Below are 23265 nucleotides of genomic sequence, written 5' to 3'. Positions count from 1 at the left end.
AAATGTAAGCCCGCCCACCCGCCCTATCTCAATTGTGACTATTTTTAATTCGCCGTGAATCAAGGTAGCGGAGCTTAACTGCAAAATACTTATTTCTTTACAAGAAATTAGAAAGATGTTTTTGAGTATTGTTTAAAGAATAGTCTGTATATTAAGAAAAAGCAAAATATATATAAACCCCGCCCACCCACGCCATCTCATTTGTGATGATTTTTTCTTTTTAGAAACTTAAAACACGTTTAAAATGGTCAATTTTTGTAAAGAAATATGGATTTTGCAATTAAGCTCCGCCCCTCGGCTTAACGACGAATAAAAAAAATTATCAGAATTGAGATAGGGTGGGTGGGCGGGGCTTATATTTTACCTTTCTTGTCTTAATATGTGTAGATTTATTTCGGCAACAAGAAACTTAAAACATTGTTAAAATGGTACATTTTTGTAAGGAAATATGGATTTTGCAATTAGGCTCCGCCATCCAGTCTGTCAATGAATGAGAACTTCATTTCTATTTATATCAGGGCAGGTATGTAGGGCTTAATCTTCAGCTTTAAGTTTTTCTTAATATATTACATAGTAATCTTTGAATAATGTGATACTCAAAAATATGTCTTACATGGTAATTTCTTGTAGAGAAATAATAAGGATTTTGCAGTTAAGCTCACGACGAATAAAAAAATACATATTTTCTTACAAAAATTTATAAATTTTAAACGTGTTTTAAGGTTCTAAGAATAAAATATTCAGCACAATTGAGACGGGGTGGGTGGGCGGGGTTTATATTTTGCTTTTTTTTCTTAATATGTGTAGACTTATTTCGGCAACAAGAAACTTAAGACATGTCTAAAATAGTCAACTTTTGTAGTAATCAATTTAAATCCTTCACTTTTCCTCTACAATCCTTTTAAATAATGCAAAAGTTGAACTTCAAAGTTATTATCAACGGTAACCTGACACCGGAGTTTATAAATGACAAGTTTCAGGTCTAAAAGCAACGTCAGCGGGAACAGCAACTGCAACGGGAACTTCAACCTCCAGAAAGTTTATAAATCTTACTTTACAGTCACGCCGAGTGTCGCAATTCCGTCTACGACGAGCGGATTGCGCAGAGAACCGGAATTCAACTACAACCGTGACGAGGAGACTGCCCCTTATTTATATTTATTATTGTTCTCGTTTTTTATATTATGTTAATTTTCACTACGAAATAACCAATTGTTTAAGTGTGTTATGAAGGGGGCAGATCATGAACGACGTATATTAGAGCAGGTGTAAATGTAAATGGGGTAATGTTACCGAGGAAATAACACAATATATCACCAGGCTAATGTATGGGTAATATTGCTTGAGTTAAATAATAATTGACGTTTGAAATAATTTATCGACAGGAAGCGCGCCATTATATTACAACGCACAAGAGTTTCACAATTTAATTTATTTAATATAATACCATTTAGTCAATTTACGGGGATTATTTTTTTATGAAATTATCAAATTATGAATTCGCGTGCGGTAATTGCGATAGTTACAGGTAATGAACTTCACCTTGATTCTCGTCGCTGCTTACCGGACAAATTTTGTCAAGGCAAATACAAAAGCGCCAAATGTATGCTAATGAAACTAATCAAGAAGCAATTAAATAAAACACGGAAAATGGATAAATTAGTGAAAACGACATTTGTAAACAAAATAAATGGCTTCCTCAAGTGGCAGCCAATTATCTAGTAGCCGATGATCACTGTAAACATTGATCCATTAGAGTGTATGCAACACACAATACGCCTGTGACGTCACCGCGTTAGCATGTGCATTTCGATTTCTGGGGTCGCTCGTGTAATTATTCCAGAGCAACAAAAAGTTTCGTTTTATTCCGAGTTCCGGCTTTCCTCGCAGCGTTTCGTATTTGGAATTATGCGCGTGTAATAATCCCGATTCGGCGAAGTAGCGCTAGAATAAAGCAAATTAAAATTTCCTCAGCCTCCCTTTCTTCGTTCAATGCACAATCAATTTAAGTGTTTCACACAGTTTGCACGACTCTTTGAAATTTTATGTAAATTTGTATTACGAGCAAACTTCGGACTTATAAATATGTCTTGTATTTACATATCGTATTAAAAGTTTCCTTTTTTCTGCATAAACCCAAACTTTGTTATTGTTTCCTTGTTGGATTCCCGCCGGTGAACTTTCCGATGAAGCGAAGAAGTGAATTTAATATTAATCATCTCTTAGGCTTAACAACTGTCTAATATCGGAACTCCGGCACGACGCGAATGAAAATTGATTGTGACGTTGAAACGACATCATCGCCGCCGCCAAACGAAAAATTACAACCCAAAATAATCAATCAATAGGGTAATTGGCGCCCTGTCGGAAAATTAAAAGATAATAATAAACCGGCGAGTTAATAAAACCGTCAAGGTTTTACACACAGCGAAACATTTTTAGTTCACTGAGTAAAAACCCTGGTGAATTTGACTTACCAGGATTGTGAAAATAATACTGACGAGGGTGATCCCGCAGATCGACGCCCAGTAAGGGATGCCGATGACGGTGTTGAGGGCAACGCAGGGGGTGAAGACGGTCACCCCCTGGTTCAGGAGCTGTCGCACTATGTAAGTTCCTGATGCTAAACATCTGACTAGACGAGATTTGAAGCGGAGGTCCAAATATTGATACACCGATGTAATCCCCAGGCTGAAATACACGGGGACGAAGACGAAACAGACGATGGGGTAGGCGAGGACCATCCCATACAGGGTCTCCCACATGGTAGAGCCGCGGTAGAACAATTCCGACGGATAACCTAAACCAAACAAAATCATTAAAAACTACCCCACTCAACTGACGCGAAGATGGTGTTTGCCAATCTCGAAATCAACCACTTTAAAAACGACCCCGAGAATATTCTAATCGTTTTTTTCTCCTCCAGACTCGAAACTTTTTTAAGTGGGTTATACTCGAATGAGATCAAGTTTTGTTCTTGCTGCAAACTTTCATGGGTAGTTAAAGTTTCGTGAATTTGTCATAACGCTGCTGGCTCTAAACGGAACTGTCGTAAACCAGTGCTAGTTAAGTTAATGAAAAAAAAAGATTAAAAAATGTATGCAGACTAGCGACTGTTTGGGATATTTAAAATTTCTCGTACAAGAGAAAAGTTACATTGAGCGGATGTGTCGCCATAAATTTGTTCTGTTTGTTCGAATAAACGCGAGTTTAGCATACCCAAGTATTTTCTTTGTAACAATAAAGTCGGCGCACTGCGATAAATTTTCGGTACTGATGAATGCGGACGAAACCGGTCGCTGGTTAATCGCAGAAGTGTTAATCGACGAGGTAGTTAGGAGCTGCACGCGTGAAGAGCGTGCTGTGGAACGTATTTATAAACATGGGGTTTCCGCGTATTTCTGAACAGTGACGTCGCGGCGTTAATTCTCTTTATATTTTCCGAGCGTAGCAATTCCACCGCTACTTTTTGTTTTCGCGACGTTTCATGACCTCTAGAATACAAAAACATAGGTCCCTCGTTTCCGTCTGTCTGACAAATAGTTTTCCAAACTACCGGACTGATTGTTGTAAAATTTAGTATATATATTAGAAATATCGTGTAGCGAATTTCTGAGTGGGAAGAGTTGTAAATATAGACATTTCGAGGTTGTGGCGTCTAATTTTATCCGTCTAAAGAAAGAAATATAAATCGTTTCGTCATACTCACCCAAAAATGATCGAACACCCAGCGTTCCTCTCGCTATACTCAGCATCATCGCTGCCATGGAAACTTTGCCAGCAGCAAAAACAAAATCGGCCTTTGTCTTTTCTTTAGGACCAAAGAAACGGGAATAGACGGCGACAAAGGTGCTTGCGATTACAAAAATCACAAAGACCAGATAGTCCCATATCATGCTTTTTGCGTCCTTCGACATTGTCGGGCCGTCGCTCCAACTCGGATCTGTTGATTTATAGGTCCTGGAAGAAGAAAAGCGAACATTTTTATATCTCGTAGTAATTAAACTTCCGATGTCTTCCCCAATAGTTATAATACTTTGATCCGGTTCGAGCGACTTTTCCTTCCTCGAAAAACGGAAAATTTTAATCAAAGGAGGAGGAAATTCGGGACGAGTGCAGGCTTTATTGTTATAACCGCAATAAAACAAATTCGAAACTAGAGGTTTATTATTTTTAATAAAGTAAAGTACAAGGTTCTTGGCGCTGAAAATAAGCGCCCGAAAAATAGCTGCGGAAAATTTTCCGCCGCACGTGGCGCTCCGAAGGGTCATGATTAACGCGGTTACTTTGAGTTTGTCAAGGATGTATGAAGTTCGCTTCGGAACTCCGTAATCTCTCTTTGCTTTGCGGATGCCGGCAACAACAACGGCTTCTACACCTGCGATTCACAATTTACTAAAATTACATAAGGACGGAACGAGCCCTTAAACACAAATAATTGTTGTGTATCATAGCGAGGCGCCATTTCGCGGTTTTGACGCTGTTTCAGACGCCTCTTCGTGGCCAGAAGGCGACAAGACGGTGAGTTATGGCCGCTGAATCGATTTGTTGTTGTTATACACACTACTGAAATTTTAGTAACATGAGAAATTCATCCACAGGTTGAAACCCAAGGGCCAAAAGTTTTCAAAAGCTAGATTAATTACTGTTACAGAGCTTGAACTTCTCCAATCCAAGAAAAAATAACAAGCATTTCCTTCCACGTATTTTTACTTCCTGAGCGTAAGCTAAACAAAATTCGAAAAATATAAAAATCAAAAAATTGATAAACCTAAACATCCAAACAGCGTAAAAAATCGAGAAATGGAAATATCGAAAGTCAAAAAATCAAACAATCGAAAATATGAAAAATCAAAAAACAAAAGTGACATATCAATTTAGATAGTTGCCCTAACTACTGGACTGATTGTTGTCAAGGAATTTCATGTATATGGTAAAACGCGAAACAAAACTTGGCTAATCATCCCCACTAACAATAAAATGGCGTCATCTCCAAAAGTTACAATAGTTACATTTTTACTATTTTATAAAATCACATTCCTGCACACCCTAGATATCCAGATTTTTGGAAAAAAAAATCAAAATTGTATAGCAACATTTTGCAGTTTCTTATTTACTCAACTCTTGTGGATATGTTTAATGTATACAACTCTTTTTATCTTGGGTCATTTTTTTATGATGTTCACTGTCGTAATTTTTTGCAAATCGTATAATTTTCAAAAATTAAATTTTTTGATATCATTATTTCATTTTTCTCGATTTTATACCACAGTTTTTCATTTTTCATTTCTTCTTTTTTTCCATTTTGCTGCAATTTTTTGATTTTACAATATTTCATTTTTCGATTTTTCAGTTTCCCAATTTTTCCTTTTCGATTCAGTTTTTCGTCTCCTCAGTTTTTCAAGTTCTTGATTTTTATTTTTCATTTTACCGATTTTTTAATTTTCATTTTCTTGATTTTATGTCACCATTTTCCATTTTTTCATTTCCTTAATTTTTTCAATGTTTTTTCGACTACAATTTTTCGTTTATTCAATTTTTCAAATTTTTTATTTTTTATTTTTTAATTCTTCGATTTTCCATTTTTAAAATTTTTCTATTTAGCCGCTGTTGAATTTGTAACTTATCAAAAAAAAAAAAACAAAAATTGAAACATTTCACAATGAAAAGAAGAAAATTATAAAATCATAACATTAAAAACCGAAAAATTGAAAAAACAAAAAAATAAAGAAAGTAAAAAACCGAAATGAAAAATTAGCGAATCGAAAAACTAAAAAATTAAAAATTGCAAATCAAAAAACTGAAAACTTTAAAAATGAAAACTCCAAGAGTTACGTAGCGAAAATTGAACATACAAAATAAATGAAAAATTGAAAAACCACAAATCGAAAAACTGAAGAAACCAAAAAATGTAAAAATAAAGAAAGTAAAAAACCGAAACGAAAAACTGTAAATCGAAAATTTGAAAAAATGTAAAATTAAAGAATCGAAAAAATGAAAAATTAAAATTTATAACTGGAGAAATTATTGTTATTATTTTGGACTGATTTTTTTTAATATTTCGACTATTCAGTTTCACAATTTTTAATTTTCAATTTTTCAGTTTTTCGTGTCTTTTTTAATTTTTTATTTTAGCTATATTATTTTTCATTTTCCCGATATGCGTCACAATTTTTCATTCTTTCATTTCCTTAATTTTTTAAATGTTTTTTTCGACTTTACAAATTTAAGTTTATTCAATTTTTCAAATTTTTAATCTTTGATTTTTCAATTCCTTGATTTTCCATTTTTAAAATTTTTCTGTTTTGCGAATCATCCGATTTTTCGATTTCTTTAATTTTCCATATTTCGTTTTTTCGATTTGGCACTTTTTCAAATTTGACGTTCATCAATTTTAAATCTTTCGATTTTTCAATTTTTCCAATTCTTGACTTCCAATTCCTAAATTTTTCAAAGTTTTCGTTTTATACGTTTTCGTAATACCATTTTTGATTTATCGTTTTTACAGTTTTGCAATGTTTCCATTTTTTTTTATTCGAGAAGTTGAAAATTCAAAAACTAAAAAATTGGAAAACACTGAAAAATCGAAAAATTGCAAATCGAAGAGCTGAAGAAATGAAAAGTTGGAAAGAAAAACGAATCGAATCCAAAAATTAGAAAATCGAAAAATTTTCCAATTTTTGTATTCGAATGGAAAAATTAAAAATGAAAATTGAAAAGTCGAACAAATGAAAAGTCGAATAACTGAAAAAGTTTTAAAATCCATAAATCGAAAAATGGAAAAATTCCAAAATCGTAAAATTGAGGAAGTCAAAAATTTTAAAAATTATAATTATTATTCTATTTTAGAACCATAATCTTATTTATAAGCACCCAAATGCGGGCTTAAATTGACCTTTTTAGCACAAATCTGTCAAAAATTGCTAAGCAACAATTGATTGTTCATTTACTCTAATCAATTAATTATTCAAACACGCTTCGATATTCAACGTTTTTCTTAAGTTGGAAAAACAATATTTTATCAAATCATTACCTGACCGACTTCAAATTCTTCTAAACTTTCGTTTGAATAAACGTTTTCCGCTTCTTTAATTTACATTTTGAAAAACGAATTATCAAATAATCAACGTGGTATCCATAACAACATCAAAATAATAGCCAGCTATGTATTAAAATTCGCATCGGCACAATTCACACAGTCTTGCCGAAAATACTCAATATTTCGTTAAAAATAGTTTATAAACTAAAATAGAATAAAACGTTGTATGTACCACGTGCATAATTGTCGATTGTGGCACTCAGGAAATTAAAAGCCCTCCTTCGTCGGGCTTTAAACATTCCCTCGTGCCACAATCTCCCTGATTATGCCCTTAATACATAAATAACTATTATATATGTATTTAAAATGAAAACAAAAAGTGAAAAATCGAGAAACTGAAAATGTTGCAAAAACGAAAAATTAAAAATGTTGAAAAATCGAAAAATTGAATAACCGAAAATTTCACAATGAAAAAAATTGGAAAATCAAGAAACTGAAAATTTAGAATTGAAAACAGGAAAAATTATAAAAAATCTGAAAGTTGAAAAACCGAAAAATTGAAAACCAAACAATTGTAAAATCCCAAAACTGAAAAAAATTATAAAACTTGTAAATCGAAAATTTGAAGAAACAAAAAAATTAAAAATTGAATAAACTACAAATTGAAATTGAAGAAACGAAAAATTGTAAAAAAATCAATTGAAAAAGAAAGTAATTTAAATTGCGACACTGAAAAATGGAAAACTTGTAAAAATAAAGACAACAAAAAACCGAGTGCAGATCGAAAATTTGAAGAAATGAAAAATTAAAGAATCGAAAAATTAAAAATTCAAAAATTGAAAACTCGAGAAATTTTAAATCGACAAATTGCAAAATCCAAAAGTTGAAAAATTTTAAATTGGGAGATTTTAAAAACTGAAAAATTTAATTTTGAAAACTCGAAAAATTACAAATCAAAAAACTGAAGAAACAAAAAAAATTAAATTTGAAGAAACGAAAAATTAAAGAATCGAAAACCTGAAATTATAAATGCAAAACCCGTGAGACTGCAAATTGAAAAATTGAAAAAATTAAAATTGCCAAAAAACAAAAACTTATAAAAAATGGAACAATGAAACTGTAAGAATGAATAAAATAAAAAATCGAAATCAAAAATTGGAAACCGAAAATTTGAGAAATTTTAAATCCAAAAATTGCAAAATTTAAACACTGAAAAATTCGAAAGTTGGAAAATTGTAAAACTGACAAATTTAAATCGATTTTAACTTTATAGAGGTTATCAGGCTACAAAAATCCCAAAAATTTTGATATTTTAAAAAAAAAAGCTGGATTTGTGTTGTACTTCAAGGGCGAGGGAAGTTCTGCCGAAATAACCCTCGACCAATATTTTTATAAAATAAAAATATTTTCTTAACACAATTTAAGTCCGATTTTTACTATAAAATCATCAATCGAGAAATTGAAAAATTAAAAATAAAAAAATTGGAAACTCGAATAAATGTAAAAATTTTAAAATCCAATAATAATTGAAAAATGGAAAAATCCTAAAATTCTAAAATTTTAAAAGTGAATAATTTTAAAAATTATAATTACATATTATTAGATGTTTAAAATGAAAACTAGGAAAATTGTAAATCATAAATAGAAAAACGAAACAATGAAAAATCGAAAAACTGAAAAATATAAAATTGAAAAAACGAAAAATTAAAAAATCCGTACGTTGAAAAATCAAAAAATATATAATGAAAAAAAAAATTATAAAGGCTGAACATTTAACAAACGAAAAATTGAAAAAAATGAAGAAAATAACAAATGCAAACGAAAAACTGTAAATCGGAAAATTGCAAAATCTAAAAAGTGAAACACTTAAAATTTGGAAAAACGAAAAACTGAAAAATTTTAAAAATTAAAACTCGGAAGAATTGCATATCGTAAAATTGAAGAAACAAAAAAATAAAAAATTGAGAAATTACTAATCGAAAAATTAAAAAAAATCAAGCAAACCGAAACCAAAAATTACAAATCGAAAAATTAAAATTTTCCTTAAGTTCCAATATTTCGCTTTTTCGATTTTGCACTTTTTCGATTTTGAAGTTTCTCAATTTTAAATCTTTCGATTTTTCAATTTTTCAAATTCTTGATGTCCAAATTTTAGATTTTTCAAAATTTTCGTTTTATACTTTTTCCTAATTCCATTTTTGATTTATCAATTTTACAGTTTTGCAATTTTTCCATTTTTTGATTCGAAAAATTAACAATCGAAAAATCTGAAAACATTGGAAAATCGAAAAACTGAAAAAACGAGCAATTGCAAAATAGAAATCCAAATCGAAGAACTGAGGAAACGAAAAATTGAAGAAAAAGGATTGAAAAATCGAAAAGCAAATCGAATCGAAAAATTGGAAAACACAAAAATTATAAAATCGAAAAATTACAGAATCGCTAAAATTGTAAAGTCGCAAACTGTAACATTGGAAGATCGAAAAATTAAACATCCAGAAATTCGAAAATTAAAAATTGAAAATTGAAAAGTGGAATAAATAAAAAGTTTTAAAATCCATTAATAGAAAAATGGAAAAATTCTAAAATCCTAAAATTGGGGAAGCAAAAATTTTTATAATTATTATTACATATTTAAAATAAAAACTTGTTGAAAAAACGAAAAATTAAAAAACCTAAAAGATGAAAAACCAAAAAATTACATTTCGTAAAATTGAAGACACAAAAGAGCGAAAAACTAAAAAAACCACAATTTTAAATTGAATACACGAAAAATTGAAAAAAATTTAAATTGAAAAAAAAACAAAAACTATAAAGCGCGACAATGAACACTCCAGAAATTTTTAATTGAAAAATTGCAAAACCTAATTATCGAAAAATGAAAAACTGAGAATTTTTGGAACTTGAAAATTTTATCTTGAAAACTGGAAAAATTGCAAATCGAAAAACCGAAGAAACAACAAAATTAAAGAAATGAAAAACTGAAAAACCGCAAATCGAAAAATCGAAACAATTGATATTGGACACAAAAAATTATAAAATCGTAACACTGAAAAATCGAAAAGTTGTAAAAATAAAGAAATTAAAAAACCGAATGCAAAAAATGTAAATCGAAATGAAAAATTAAAGAATCAAACAATTGAAAAATTAAAAATTGAAAACTGGAGAAATGTTTACAATCGAAAACTGCAAAATCTAAAAGTGAAAAATTTTTAATTGGGAAAATTGAAAACTGAAAAATTTAATCTTGAAAACTCGAAAAATTGCAGATCGAAAAACTGGAGAAACAAAAAAATAAAAATTTGAAGAAACGAAAAATTAAAAAATCAAAAAATTGAGAAATTAAAAATGTGAAACTCGTGGAACTGTACATCGAGAAATTGCAATATCTAAAAATGGAAACTCAAGTTATATTTCGCAAAATTGAAGAAACAACAAATGAAAAATTAGAAAACTGCAAATCGAGAAATTGAAGAACCGAAAAATTGAAAAAACTGAAATTGAAAAGACCAAAAATTATAAAATCAGAACACTGAAAAAGCGAAAAATTGTAAAAATAAAAAAAAAACGAAGCCAAAAATTGCAATTCGAAAATTTGAAGAAATGAAAAATTAAAGAATCGAAAAATTCAAGTAAAAAATATAATTATAGAGGTTAACAAAATACAAAAGTAGCTAATTTTTTTATAATCTTTCAGAGAAGGGGGATTTGTTGGATTGTACTTCAGGGGCGAGCGAACTTCGGTCGAAATAACCTTCGACCAATTTATAATTTTTTTTTCTGCGTGTACTTGTACTTACGCCAGCCATCCACTCCAAGCAATTAATAATTTACGACGTGAGTAATGTTAATACGCTCCGAGGTACACCCTGGCCTGTTTTATTTTTTCCAAACTGAATTTTGCATGCAATTGTATAATTTTTTACGCTTAATCACAACAGAATGACGTTGTAAAATCTTAATTATGCAACTCCAAGGAATAAATCATGCATTTTGCTTGCAAATAAATCGACCTGTGTCGCTTGTTGTTGAAAGCAAAAAATAAGGCGCAGATGCCATTCAATAGTCTCCCCGGTTCTTCAACGTCGCGATTTTTTGTTAAAACTCTTATTAGCTCGTTTTTTTTTTATCGCGAACTTTACGAAACGTACAAATTTGCACAACGCGTTTGCATAAAAACAGGCGGAAGCTTCTTGTGAGTAATCTCGGGCTGTTATCTTATATTTACATATCATTTTTGTTGTGTTGAAAAAAGAGAATGTGGTTTGTCGCTTCGGTCTGAATTATTCATGGATTAGGAATCACGTGCTGATACATTATGTCGAATGTTGTTTTATTTTGGTGCTTAATTATATGGACATTATGGAACATGATATCAGTGTCCATTTAAAGCCGTAATTTGTTTGCATTATCATTATCTGTTCGTTGTTTGTTGTTTTCATCGGGTTGACGTTATTTCTCGTTAGGACGATGCAGATGACCCATTTGCCAGTTCGGTGGTTGCTAGTAAAAATTGTTTCAGTTTCGAAATGTAATTTGTCTTCACAGTGTTATAAATAAATATTTGTAAATAAATAATATTTGTAAATAAATTAATAAATAATGTTTATAGTAAACTTATCATTAAAAACCGCTTATCGCTGCTTTTACTTCTGTCACGTGATGCGGAAATAAATTGAGTTTATTTTGAACATTTCTGAATTTAGTTCTTTCGTTGTGTTTTAAACAAAAGCAAAATGTCCAAAATCCAGTATTTTTACGATAACGTTAAGTATTAAAACAAGGAAGAAAAAAAAGTGTCCGAAGATTAAACCAACAGAACCCTGTTAATTTGTGTTTTGTGAAAATTTGAAACTCAAGGCGGATTCATACACCACAAGTATAGAAGTATATTATTGTATGAAATTTAACCCACCACACTTGTTAGTGTTCGGTTTAATAATAATAAATTATTTTCATTTAGAAACCTTTGAAATGATGTCATCAAATTACTAGAGGGGATGATTAGCAAAATTTTGCCTAACGTTTTAGCACCTAACATATATTTAAAATTTGACAACAATCGGTCCGGTAGTTTAGAAGATTATTTTGCCAGACAGACGGAAACAGACGACAGACGGAAATGAGAAACCACTTTTTTCGTACTGTTGGGGTAATAAAACATGGACTCGATTATTATGCTTAAAAATGTATTACCAAATCAATAAGAAATTTTCTACAAAAAAAAAAATCCAAAAAGTTGGGAATCAAAAAACGCAGAGATTGAGAAATAAGGAAATCGAGAAACTGAGAACTGGAAAAATCGGAATATCGAAAATCGAAAAATCCAAAAGTCGAAAATTCGAACAATTAAAAAAATTGAGAATTCGAAAAATCGAAAAATGTAGAATAAAAAAATGGAGTAATTGATAAATCGTGAACTGAGAAACCGAGAAAATGAGAATTCGAAAACACGAAAAATCTAAAAACTGGGAATCTGAAATCGAGAAATCGAATAATTCAGAATCAAAAATTTGCAAAATCGAGAAATTGGGAAATCGAGAAATTGAGAAATCGAAAAAACTAAAATTCCAGAACTGGAAAAATTGAAACATCAAAAATCGAACAATTGAAGAAACGAAAAATCGAGACTTCGAAAAATCTAAAAAGCAAAAATTTGAATAATATAAAAATCGAAGATCGGGAAATTGAGAACACCGAAAATCGAAAAATCAAACTGAGAGTTCGAAAAATCAAAATGAAAAATCGAAAAATGGTAAATATAGAAACCGAAAATGCAGAATCAAAAATGGAGATATTGAGAAAATGAAAACTCGAGAAACCGAGAAATTGATAATTCGAAAAATCGAAAAATCAAAAATTGAGAATCCGAAAAATCGGGATATTGAAAATCGAGAAATCGAAAAATGAAGATCAAAAATTTGAAAAATTGATAAATTGGGAAATCGAAAACTAGAATTCGAGACCTTTAACGGAAAAATCGAAAAATCGAACAATCGAAAAAACGAAAAATTGAGAATTTGAAAAAACAAAAAAGTCAATTTCCAAAAATATAAATATCTAATCTAAATAACAAGAAACTGAGAATTCGGGAAATTGAAAAAATCAAAAATTGAGAATTCGAAAAATGAAAAGAACAAAATGAAAATTTGACAAATTGAAAAATGGAAAAATCGAAATTTAAGAAATCAGAAATTCGATCAATCGAAAAATGAAAAACTGAGAATTCAAAAAATCAAAGTGAAAAATCGATAAATCGAAAAATTGAAAATCTGGAAATCGAAAAATCGAACAATCGAAAAAACGAAAAATTGAGAATTTGAAAAATCAAAACGAAAAATCGAGAAATCAGGAAATGGAAACTTGGGAAATCGAAAAATCGAATAATCAAAAAAACGAAAAATTGAGAATTTGAAAAATCGAAAATTCGAAAAATCAAAAAAGCAAAATTCCAAAAATCTAAATATCTAATCTAAAAACAACAAAAACAAAACTGAAAATTACAAAAACGGAAAATTCTAAAAGTCGGGAAATCAAAAAATTAAGCCCTTGAAAAAACGAAAAATCGAAAATTTGAAAAGTGGAAAAATCAAAATGAAAAATTGAAAAATCAGAACTTCGAACAATCGAAAAAAAGAAAAATTGAGAATTCGAAAAATCAAAGTAAAAATCGAGATTTCGGGAAACTGAAAATTGAGAAATCGGAAAATGCTGAATAAAAATGCGGAAATTGAGAAATTAAGAACTCGAGAAACCGAAAAATTGATAATTCGAAAAATCGAAAATCAAAAATTGAGAATCCGAAAAATCGGGATATTGAAAATCGAGAAATCGAAAAATGAAGATCAAAAATTTGAAAAATTGGAAAATGGAAAACTAGAATTCAAAAATCGAGATTTCGGGAAACTGAAAATTGAGAAATCGGAAAATGCTGAATAAAAATGCGGAAATTGAGAAATTGAGAACTCAGAAACCGAAAAATTGATAATTCGAAAAATCGAAAAATCAAAAATTGAGAATCCGAAAAATCGGGATATTGAAAATCGAAAAATCGAAAAATGAAGATCAAATATTTGAAAAATTGGAAAATCGAAAACTAGAATTCGAGAACTTTAAAAATTGAGACCTTGACAAACGGAAAAATCGAACAATCGAAAAAACGAATAATTGAGAAGTTGAAAAAACAAAAAAGTCAATTTCTAAAACTCTAAATATCTAATCTAAAAAACAAGAAACTGAGAATTCAGAAAATTGAAAAATCAAAAAATCGAAAATTCGAAAAATCGAGAAATAAAAAAAAAACAATTGAAAAAATCAAAAGCTGAGAATTCGAAAAATGAAAAGGACAAAATGAAAATTTGACAAATTGAAAAATCGAAATTTCAGAAATCAGAAATTCGATCAATCGAAAAATTAAAATTGAGAATTCACAAAATCAAAATGAAAAATCGAGAAATCGAAAAATTGAAAATCTGGAAATCGAAAAATCGAACAATCGAAAAAACGAAAAATTGAGAATTCGAAAAATCAAAACGAAAAATCGGGAAATCAGGAAATGGAAACTTGGGGAATCGACAAATCGAATAATCAAAAAAACGAAAAATTGAGAATTTGAAAAATCGAAAATTCGAAAAATCAAAAAAGCAAAATTCCAAAAATCTAAATATCTAATCTAAAAACAACAAAAACAAAACTGAAAATTACAAAAACCGAAAATTCTAAAATCGGGAAATCCAAAAATTAAGCCCTTAAAAAAACGAAAAATCGAGAATTTGAAAAATGGAAAAATCAAAATGAAAATTTGAAAAATCAGAACTTCGAACAATCGAAAAAAAGAAAAATTGAGAATTCGAAAAATCAAAGTAAAAAAATCGAGAATTCGGGAAACTGAAAATTCGAAAAATCAAAAAAGCAAAAATTCCAAAATCTAAAAATCTAATGTAAGAGACAAGAAATTGGGAATTCAGCAAATCGAAAAATCAAAAAATTGAAAATGCGAAAAATCGTGAAATCGAAAAATCAAGCAATTAAAAAACTAAAAATTGAGTATTTGAAAAATCGAAAAATCAAAATGAAAATTTGAAAAATCGTAAAACCGAAAACTCGAAATTTCGAAAATCGGAAATTAGAACAATCGAAAAAATAATAAACAGAGAAATTGAAAAATCAAAATGAAAAATTAAAAGAACGAGGAATTGAAGACTGTAGAATTAAAAATTGAGAAATGGAGAAATTGGGAAATCGAGAACTCGGGAACCCGTGCCATTGAGAATTGGAAACATCGAAAAATCAAAAAGCGAGAATCCAAAAAATTGAAAATCGAGACACCGAAAAATGCAGAATAAAAAAAATGGAGAAACTGAGAAATTGAGAATTTCAAAAATCGAAGACTGAGAATCCGAAAAATCGAAAAGCCGAAAAGTAGAGAAACCGAAAATCTAGAAATCCAAAAATGCAGAATCAAAATTGGGAAAAATGAGAATTTGGGAAATTGAAAAATAGAATTCGAGAATTTGAAAAATTGAGACATCGAAAAACGGAAAAATCCAAAAATCGAACAATCGAAAAAACGAAAAATTGAAAAATCGAAAAATGGAGAAACTGAGAAATTGAGAACCGAGAAATAGAGAAGTCGAGAATTGGAAAAATCCAAAAATTGAGAATCCGAAAAATCGAGAAACTGAGAAATTGAATATCGAGAAATCGAAATATCGACAAATGTGGAATCCAAAATTTGAAAAATCGAACAAGCGAAAAGGCGAAAAATTGAGAAATTGAAAAACGGAAAACTCGAAAAATCAAAAAAGCAAAAATTCCAAAAATCTAAAAATCTAATCTAAAGAACGATAAATTGAAAATTCGGAAAATCGAAAAAAAAATTGAAAATACGAAAAATCGAGAAATCGAAAAACCAAACAACTGAAAAAACGAAAAATTGAGGGTTAGAAAAATCGAAAAATTAAAATTGAAAATTCGAAAAATCGGGAAATCGAGAAATTGAAAATAGAGAAATCGGAAAGTGCTAAATCAAAAATGGAGAAATTGACAAAATGAAATGGAAAAATCAAAAATTGAGAATCCGAAGTTTTGGGAAATCGACAAAGACAACAAAAAATTTTAAAAATTGAGAAATTGGGAAATCGAGAAATCTAGCACTCGAAAAACCCAAAACACGAAAAATTGGACAATCCCAAACTCGAAAAAATCGATAAATCGAAAAATCGACAATTGAGAAAGCGAAAATCGAAAAATTGTACAATCAAAAAAAATTTAGGAGTCGAAAAATTGAAAAATGAAAATGAAAAATTGAAAAATCGAGAAATTGAAAATTGGAATCAAAGAAACTGCATAACAAAATTTTGTAATCACGTCATCAACAAATTCTTCTTGATTTAATCAATCCAATGAACGGACTTATTCATATTTTTTTCTCAGTAACCCTGTATAAGTAATTCTAAAAACTATGAGTGTATTGATTACGCAACAATTTATTCAGAAAAGTTTTGAGATAAACGAATAACGACTTACCATGATTGTGATAATCTTAAACCGTTTGCATGATTTCGGGGCATCCGGTTTTGCAGTTTCAAAGTTAAATCGCAAAATGCTATACAATTTTGATTTTTTTTTTCCAAAAATCTGGATATCTGGGGTGAAAAGTGAACTCGGAATCATACACCACAAATATAAAAATAATGTAGTAATAGTCTACTATAAAATGTGATGAAATATTCAGGTACACAAATGTGTGTACAAATCAGTCCAAGAACATTGAAACGAGAAAAAACTATTTACATTTTTTGAAAAAAAAAAAATTACTTCGACGTTACAATGCTGCAGCAACAAAAAGCATACAAGCAACGTTAACAAGAAAATTTCAAAGAAGCCACCACATCCTATCGGCTTAAACACATATTTACAGCGCCAAATCGGGTCAACAGCAGCGTTTCAATCTGACGCAGCTCAGCGCAACACTCACCGATTTTTCTGCGTGTACTGCACCCAAACAGTGCTCTACCTACTTAATCTACTCTGTTTACGTAAACACAAACTAGGTACTACCTTGGAAAGTCAATCCGAACCGATCTGACCTGAATGTCGCGACACGACCAACACGTTAATAAAAATACTCACTTCCGAAGGTTCCGCCGAAAAAATTACGCAAACAAGAACGGTCCACGTGCTCCGAAAGCACGCTCCAACTCGTGAAACGCAGCCGCTCTTATCATTGACCGCCACAACACTAATAAAATCGGATGTAAACAGAACGAAAAAGCCAATCTTCATCCGCTGATTATTTTGGCTCTCATTCAAGAACGCGTTTCGCTCGGAATCGACCTCAACGGAACAAAGCTTTTGTCTAAGAGAAACCTTTAATTCCACTTTCGTCCTATTTATATAAAACTTCCAAGTCTGTTTAATTGATTCCTCGGACGAAAAGTGCGCTTAATTGAATGAAAACATGGTGATTTGGGTTTTTTGGGTGCGTGTCGGCGGCGGCGGGCGGTCACGGAAGGCATCGGTGATGGGAAATGGGCGATTATGGGTGATGGGTTGCTGCGCAAACTATAGATTATAGAATATAGAAGAAACGGAGAAGAGAAAATTTTTTCACGCAAGGGTCCGTTCTCGGCTTTTGCTGTTCGTTTAATCTGCAGATGATCTTGCATTGTCAACACTGATCATTATCTAATTGTTTAATTCTTGTAAATATATACAGCTGCGTTCAATGTCCCCAGTGTAACCTACTTACGTCCATTTAATTATAAAACTGCTTCTGAAAGCCAAAAAAAACCTGTACCTAGTTTATTCCAAGCTCCATTATTTTCAATCCGAAAATACAAAAATGTGCGTTTCCCGGTTCGTCTGCCTGTATATGCTGTTACTGATCGATTTCGCGAAATTGTGATCCAAATAACTTTCTCGGTTTTTTTTTAGCTCAGATAATCATCGTCGAGCATTTGGAGTGCTGCATCCGCCTACGCTTATAATTGTGTCTATTACTGGTAGCCCGCCAATAAACAGTTGTTCGCTCCTTCGAGTCCACAGGTGTGCACGCACACGCAAAAAGCAAGAATGTGAAATTCGCCAAATTTAATTTATTCTGATGAGATTCGGCTGTGGCTGGTCAAAGAACCGAAACACGCAAAGATTGTGGTGATCTCTGCGGTTTCATTTCGCTTTTCTTCTTTAATGTAAACAAGCCATAAACATGTAAATTAATTATTCGCGTTCAGTTTTAATTGTACGCAAGGATCGTTTTTCATTTCAGCACTGTCTGTCGACCTTAAACCACATTATCTCCACACATCATTATCGTTGAGAATTGCTAAATCCTTGTAAATGTGTGGAACTCAGTTCATTGTCAGCAGGAGTACGTGTTCGCGTTCATGTTCAGAGATACGCTTCCTGTGTTTTAAATATCGCGGAAAGATTTCTTTGAGATTGTTTTTCGATTTTTTGGGACCGGTTTCTACAATGGTGATAGCGTCATCTTCAGTAACTTCCACGACGCAAATGCAGCAAATTTGAATAAAATAATTCTCTTTTATATTACAGAAACTATAATCCAGTTTCATCAAAAATTCCATAATACATATTTTTTTTTTAATAAATTACGATTATGAATGTACGTTGTTTTTTACGAAGATACCAGACACATTTAGCAATAGATCGAGAATATAACGTGCACGCAAAAAGTTTCTGATTAGAGTGTGACATGAAAACATTTGTCATGTCTTTGATTGATTTTGTTATCGTTTATTGAATTAATTTATCACTGTCATAGATACCACTGCGACGCATTATTTTGTTTTATAGCACATGCCATGTTTGCCAGCAACAGAATAAAATTACATTATGCTAAACTCTAATGTGTACCTACTTTTAACATTTTTTTAAAAAACGGAGAGCAGCTTTGTTTGAAGAAATAAATAAAAGAGAATTCTTCCAGGGGATTTATTTTCGCAAATGCATCTACTGCCTGGTTTAAATATTTATGTTTACATCAAATAAAGTTGCGAAGTATATAGAAGTCGGGAAATGTGCCTTTGACAAAGTTTTCAAGAACTGCTTTGTTTTAATATAATTTTCGACAGTGTCGTCTAAGATTTTAGTGGCAACGATATCCGAATAGTCGTGTTTAATTTACATTTTAAAAATAGACATTTGATATTTTTATCATTTTAAATGTCTCTGTTGTGGTCCAGTCCAGTGAATCTCAAAATACCCTCACTGAGATTTTTGTTTTCTTTGGCGTTTCGTAGATTCTAGAATATGAAAAAGTAGTTCCGTTTCGTCTGTCTGTTCTCTGGTCTACTGACCTTCTTAATACTTTGAAACTGCTGATTTAACAGTTGCGTAATTTTAAATATTTTTTAACGTCATTTCGTTTTTCCATCATCTTCGAAAATGTGCGAAAGATATTTTCTTGTAGATTTCGATCCAAAAGTTTCTTTCGGGTCAATTTCACCGAAAAATCTTGCAGATTTTCCAGAATCGTCCACTGAAACGTGGGAAATTTTAGAAAAATCGAAAATACGAACAATCGGAAAAATTAAAAATTGATAATTCCACAAATCGAAAAATTTAGATATCGAGAATCTGAAAAATCGAAAAAGCATTGGAATAAAAAAATGGAGAAACTGAGAAATCCGGAACTGAGAAACCGAGAAACTGAGAAATTGAAAATCGAGAAATCGAAATATCGAAAAATCGAAAATTCAAAAAATCGGGAAATTGAGAACTCGGAAAATAGAAAAATAAAAAAATTGAGAATTCCAAAAATCAAAATGAGACATTAAAAAATCCAGGATCAAAAATTTAAAAAATCGAAAATTCGAAAAATCAAAAATCGTAAATTCAATAATCTAAAATTTGAAGATCGAGAAATCGAGAAATTGAAATCTCGGAAAATTGAAAATTCAAAAAATTGAGAGTTCGGAAAATAAAAATAAAAATTTGAAAAATCGAGAAATTGAAAAATGCAGAATTAAAAAATGGAGAAACAGAAATTCAGAATTCGAAAAATCAAAAACTGAGAATCCGAAAAATCGAAAAGCCGGGAAATTGAGATTGAAATTCGAAAAAATTGAGAATTTGGGAAATCGAAAACTAGAATTCCAGAACGTGAAAAATAGAGACATCGAAAAACAGAAAAATTGAAAATTCGAACAATGGAAAAAATGAAACATTGAGAATTTGACAAGTACGAAAAATCGAGAAATGCAGAATCTAAATTGGAAAAATGACAATTTGGGAAATCGAAAACTAGAACTCCAGAATTTAAAAAATTGAGAGACATCGAAAAACAGAAAAACCCAAAATTCGAACAATCGAAAAAATGAAAAATTGAAAATTCGAAAAATCGAAAAATCAAAATGACTGAAAAATTTCGAAATCGAGAAATTGAAAAATCTAAAAATGCAAATTCAAGAAAGGGAGAAACGGAGAAGTCGAAAACTGAGAAATCGAGAAATTAAGAATCCGAAAAATCGAGAAACTGAGAAATTGAAAATCGAGAATTTTAAATATCGAAAAACGCAAAATTTGAAAAATCGAGAAACTGAGAAAGCGAAAAATCGAAAATTCGGAAGATCAAAAAGCAAAAATTCTATAATCTAAAATTCGAAGATCGAGCAATCGAGAAACTGAGAACTCAGAAAACTAAAAAACCAAAAAACTGAGAATTCGAAAAATCAAAATGAAAATTCGAAAAATGGAGAAATTGAGAAATTGAAAATTGAGACATCGAGAAATGCAGAATCAAAAAATGGACAAACTGAGAAACTCAGAAATTGAAAAATGGAGAAACTGGGAATTCGAAAAATCAAAAATTGCGAATCCGAAAAATCGAAAAACTGAGAAATTGAGATCGAAAATCGGAAAATCGAAAAATCGAGAAATGCAGAATCAAAATTGGAAAAATTGAGAATTTGAAAAATCGGAAACTGGAATTTCAGAATTAGAAAAATTGAGGCACCCAAAAACAGCAAAATGGAAGAAAATTCGTCCCATCGAAAAAATGAAAAAACGCGAATTTCACAAATCAAAAAATCGAGAAATATAGAATCAAAATTGGAAAAATTGAGAATTTGGGAAAACGAAAACTAGAATTCCAGAATCTGAAAAATTCAGACATCGAAAAACAGAAAAATCGAAAGTTCGAACATTCGAAAAAATTAAAAATTGAGAATTCGACAAATCGAAAAATCGAAATGACAATTCGAAAAATTTAGAAATAGAAATTGAAAAATCAAAAAATGGAGAAACTGAGATATCGAGAAATTCAGAGTTCGAAAAATCCAAAAATTGAGAATCCGAAAAAGCGAGAACCTGGGAAATTGAAAACCGAGAAATCGAAAAATCGAGAAATGCAGAACTAAAATTGGGAAAATTGAGAATTTGGGAAATCGAAAACTGGAATTCCAGAATTTAAAAAATTGAGACATCGAAAAACCGAAAAATCGAAAAATCGAACAATTGAAAAAATGAAAAATTAAAAATTCGACAAATCGAACAATCAAAATCACAATTCGAAAAATGTAGAAATCGAAAAATTGAAAAATCGGAAAATGTAGAATTAAAAAATGGAGAAACTGAGAAATCGAGAAATTGAAAATTCGAAAAATCCAAAAATTAAGAATCCGGAAGATCGACAAACTGAGAAATTGAAGATCGAGAAATCGAAATATCGAAAAATGCAGAGTTAAAAACTTGAAAAATCGAGAAATTGAGAAAAATCGAAAATTTGAAAAATTAAAAAAGAAAAAATTTGATAATTTAAAATTCGAAGATCGAGAAATGGAAAAATTGAGATCTTGGAAATTTGAAAAATTAAAAGATTGAAAATTCGAAAAATCGAACAATCAAAAAATCAATCGAAAAAACAAAGAATCGAGAATTCGATAAAACGAAAAATCAAAATGAAAAAGTGAAAAATAGAAAAACCGAAAAATGAAAATAATCGAAAAAATGATAAATCGAGAATTCGAAAAATCAAAACGAAAATTCGAAAAAGCGAGAAATCGGGAAACAGAAAATTGACATCGAAAAATGCAGAATCAAATAATCGAGAAACTGAGAAATTGGAAAATCGAGAAATTGAGAATTCGAAAAATGCAGAATCAATATTAGAAAAACTGAGAATTTGGTAAATCGAAACCTAGAATTCAAGAATTTGAAAAATTGAGATATCGAAAAACCGAAAATACGAAAAAAAAAATAAAAGTTACAAAAATTTAAAAATCGATGAACGAAAAATTGCAAAATCAAAAAATTGTAAATTTCAAAAATCACGAAATTAAAAATGAAAATTCGAAAGAAAAGAAAATTCAGAAGGAAAAGTCGAAAAATCCAGAAATCTAGCAACAGAAAATTGAGACATCGAGAAATGCAGAATCAAATAATGGAGAAAGTGAGAAATTGGAAAATCGAGAAATTGAGAATTCGAAAAATGCAGAATCAATATTGGAAAAACTGAGATTTTGGTATATCGAAAACTAGAATTCAAAAATTTAAAAAATTGAGATATCGAAAAACCCAAAAAAAACAAAAAATAAAAAAACAAAAGTTCCAAAAATTTAAAAATCGATAAACGAGAAATTGAAAACTCGAAAAATTGAAAAATCAAAAAATTAAAAAATTCGAAAAATCGAGAAATCGTTAACCATAATTTGACTGACCGTCCCCACCCAAAATTATTATCGTTTCGTTTTTCGGCCAAAAGTCATTTTCGGATTATTTTCACCGAAAAATTCGACCAGTTTTCCAAAATCGCCCATTGAAATGTAGGTAATATTAGGATTTTTTGGAGATTTGTAGCACATTTTTCTAAAACTTCAATTTTTAGAAATTTTTGATCATTTTGGACCTTCTTCGAAAATTAGCTAAAGACATTTTTTTGTCGACCCCCAGAAGTTATTTTCTGTTCCATTTCTTCGAAAATTACTACCATTTATCCGGAAGCATGACCATGAATTGAAATATCGCAATTCGTATGATTTTAAAAAATTGACTTACAAAGCATTTAAAAAATTTAATTTTGCTACAAAATATGTTATTTTATAAAATTTAGATGACATTTATTCGGCAAAATTGTAAAATGACGTAATCATTTTTGACAGGAGCATAAACGAATAAGTTGTGATTAACGATGTACCATGTTCGTAACTATCTTAAAACGTTTGCAAGATTCCAGAGCATTGGGTTTTACAATTTCAAAATTA

At 30.3% G+C, this 23265-nt stretch overlaps 1 protein-coding gene across 5 annotated transcripts in view; it reads right to left on the bottom strand.

Annotated features, from left to right (window-relative positions):
• Nucleotides 1–23265, bottom strand: part of LOC135139201 (sodium-coupled monocarboxylate transporter 1) — a 59121-nt gene that overhangs the window by 19518 nt on the left and 16338 nt on the right. For 2 of the 5 annotated variants that reach the window (XM_064069340.1, XM_064069348.1), the window contains exons 2-3: nucleotides 3710–3960; nucleotides 2478–2800 (exon numbers count right to left, since the gene is read on the bottom strand). In XM_064069340.1, coding sequence (XP_063925410.1) covers nucleotides 2478–2800; nucleotides 3710–3960 — 574 coding nt within the window. Of the gene's footprint in view, nucleotides 1–2477; nucleotides 2801–3709; nucleotides 3961–17018; nucleotides 17313–23265 lie in introns of those variants that run through there. The other 3 variants (XM_064069373.1, XM_064069357.1, XM_064069364.1) reach the window with 3 other exon arrangements.

The sequence above is a fragment of the Zophobas morio genome, unplaced genomic scaffold (assembly GCF_036711695.1).
Source record: "Zophobas morio isolate AGI-343-1 ecotype UQ-CSIRO unplaced genomic scaffold, CSIRO_AGI_Zmor_V1 ptg000004l, whole genome shotgun sequence".
In the NCBI taxonomy this organism is placed as follows: domain Eukaryota; kingdom Metazoa; phylum Arthropoda; class Insecta; order Coleoptera; family Tenebrionidae; genus Zophobas; species Zophobas morio.
Note: the sequence above shows the minus strand (reverse complement) of the source record. Positions and strands in the feature narration are given on the sequence as shown.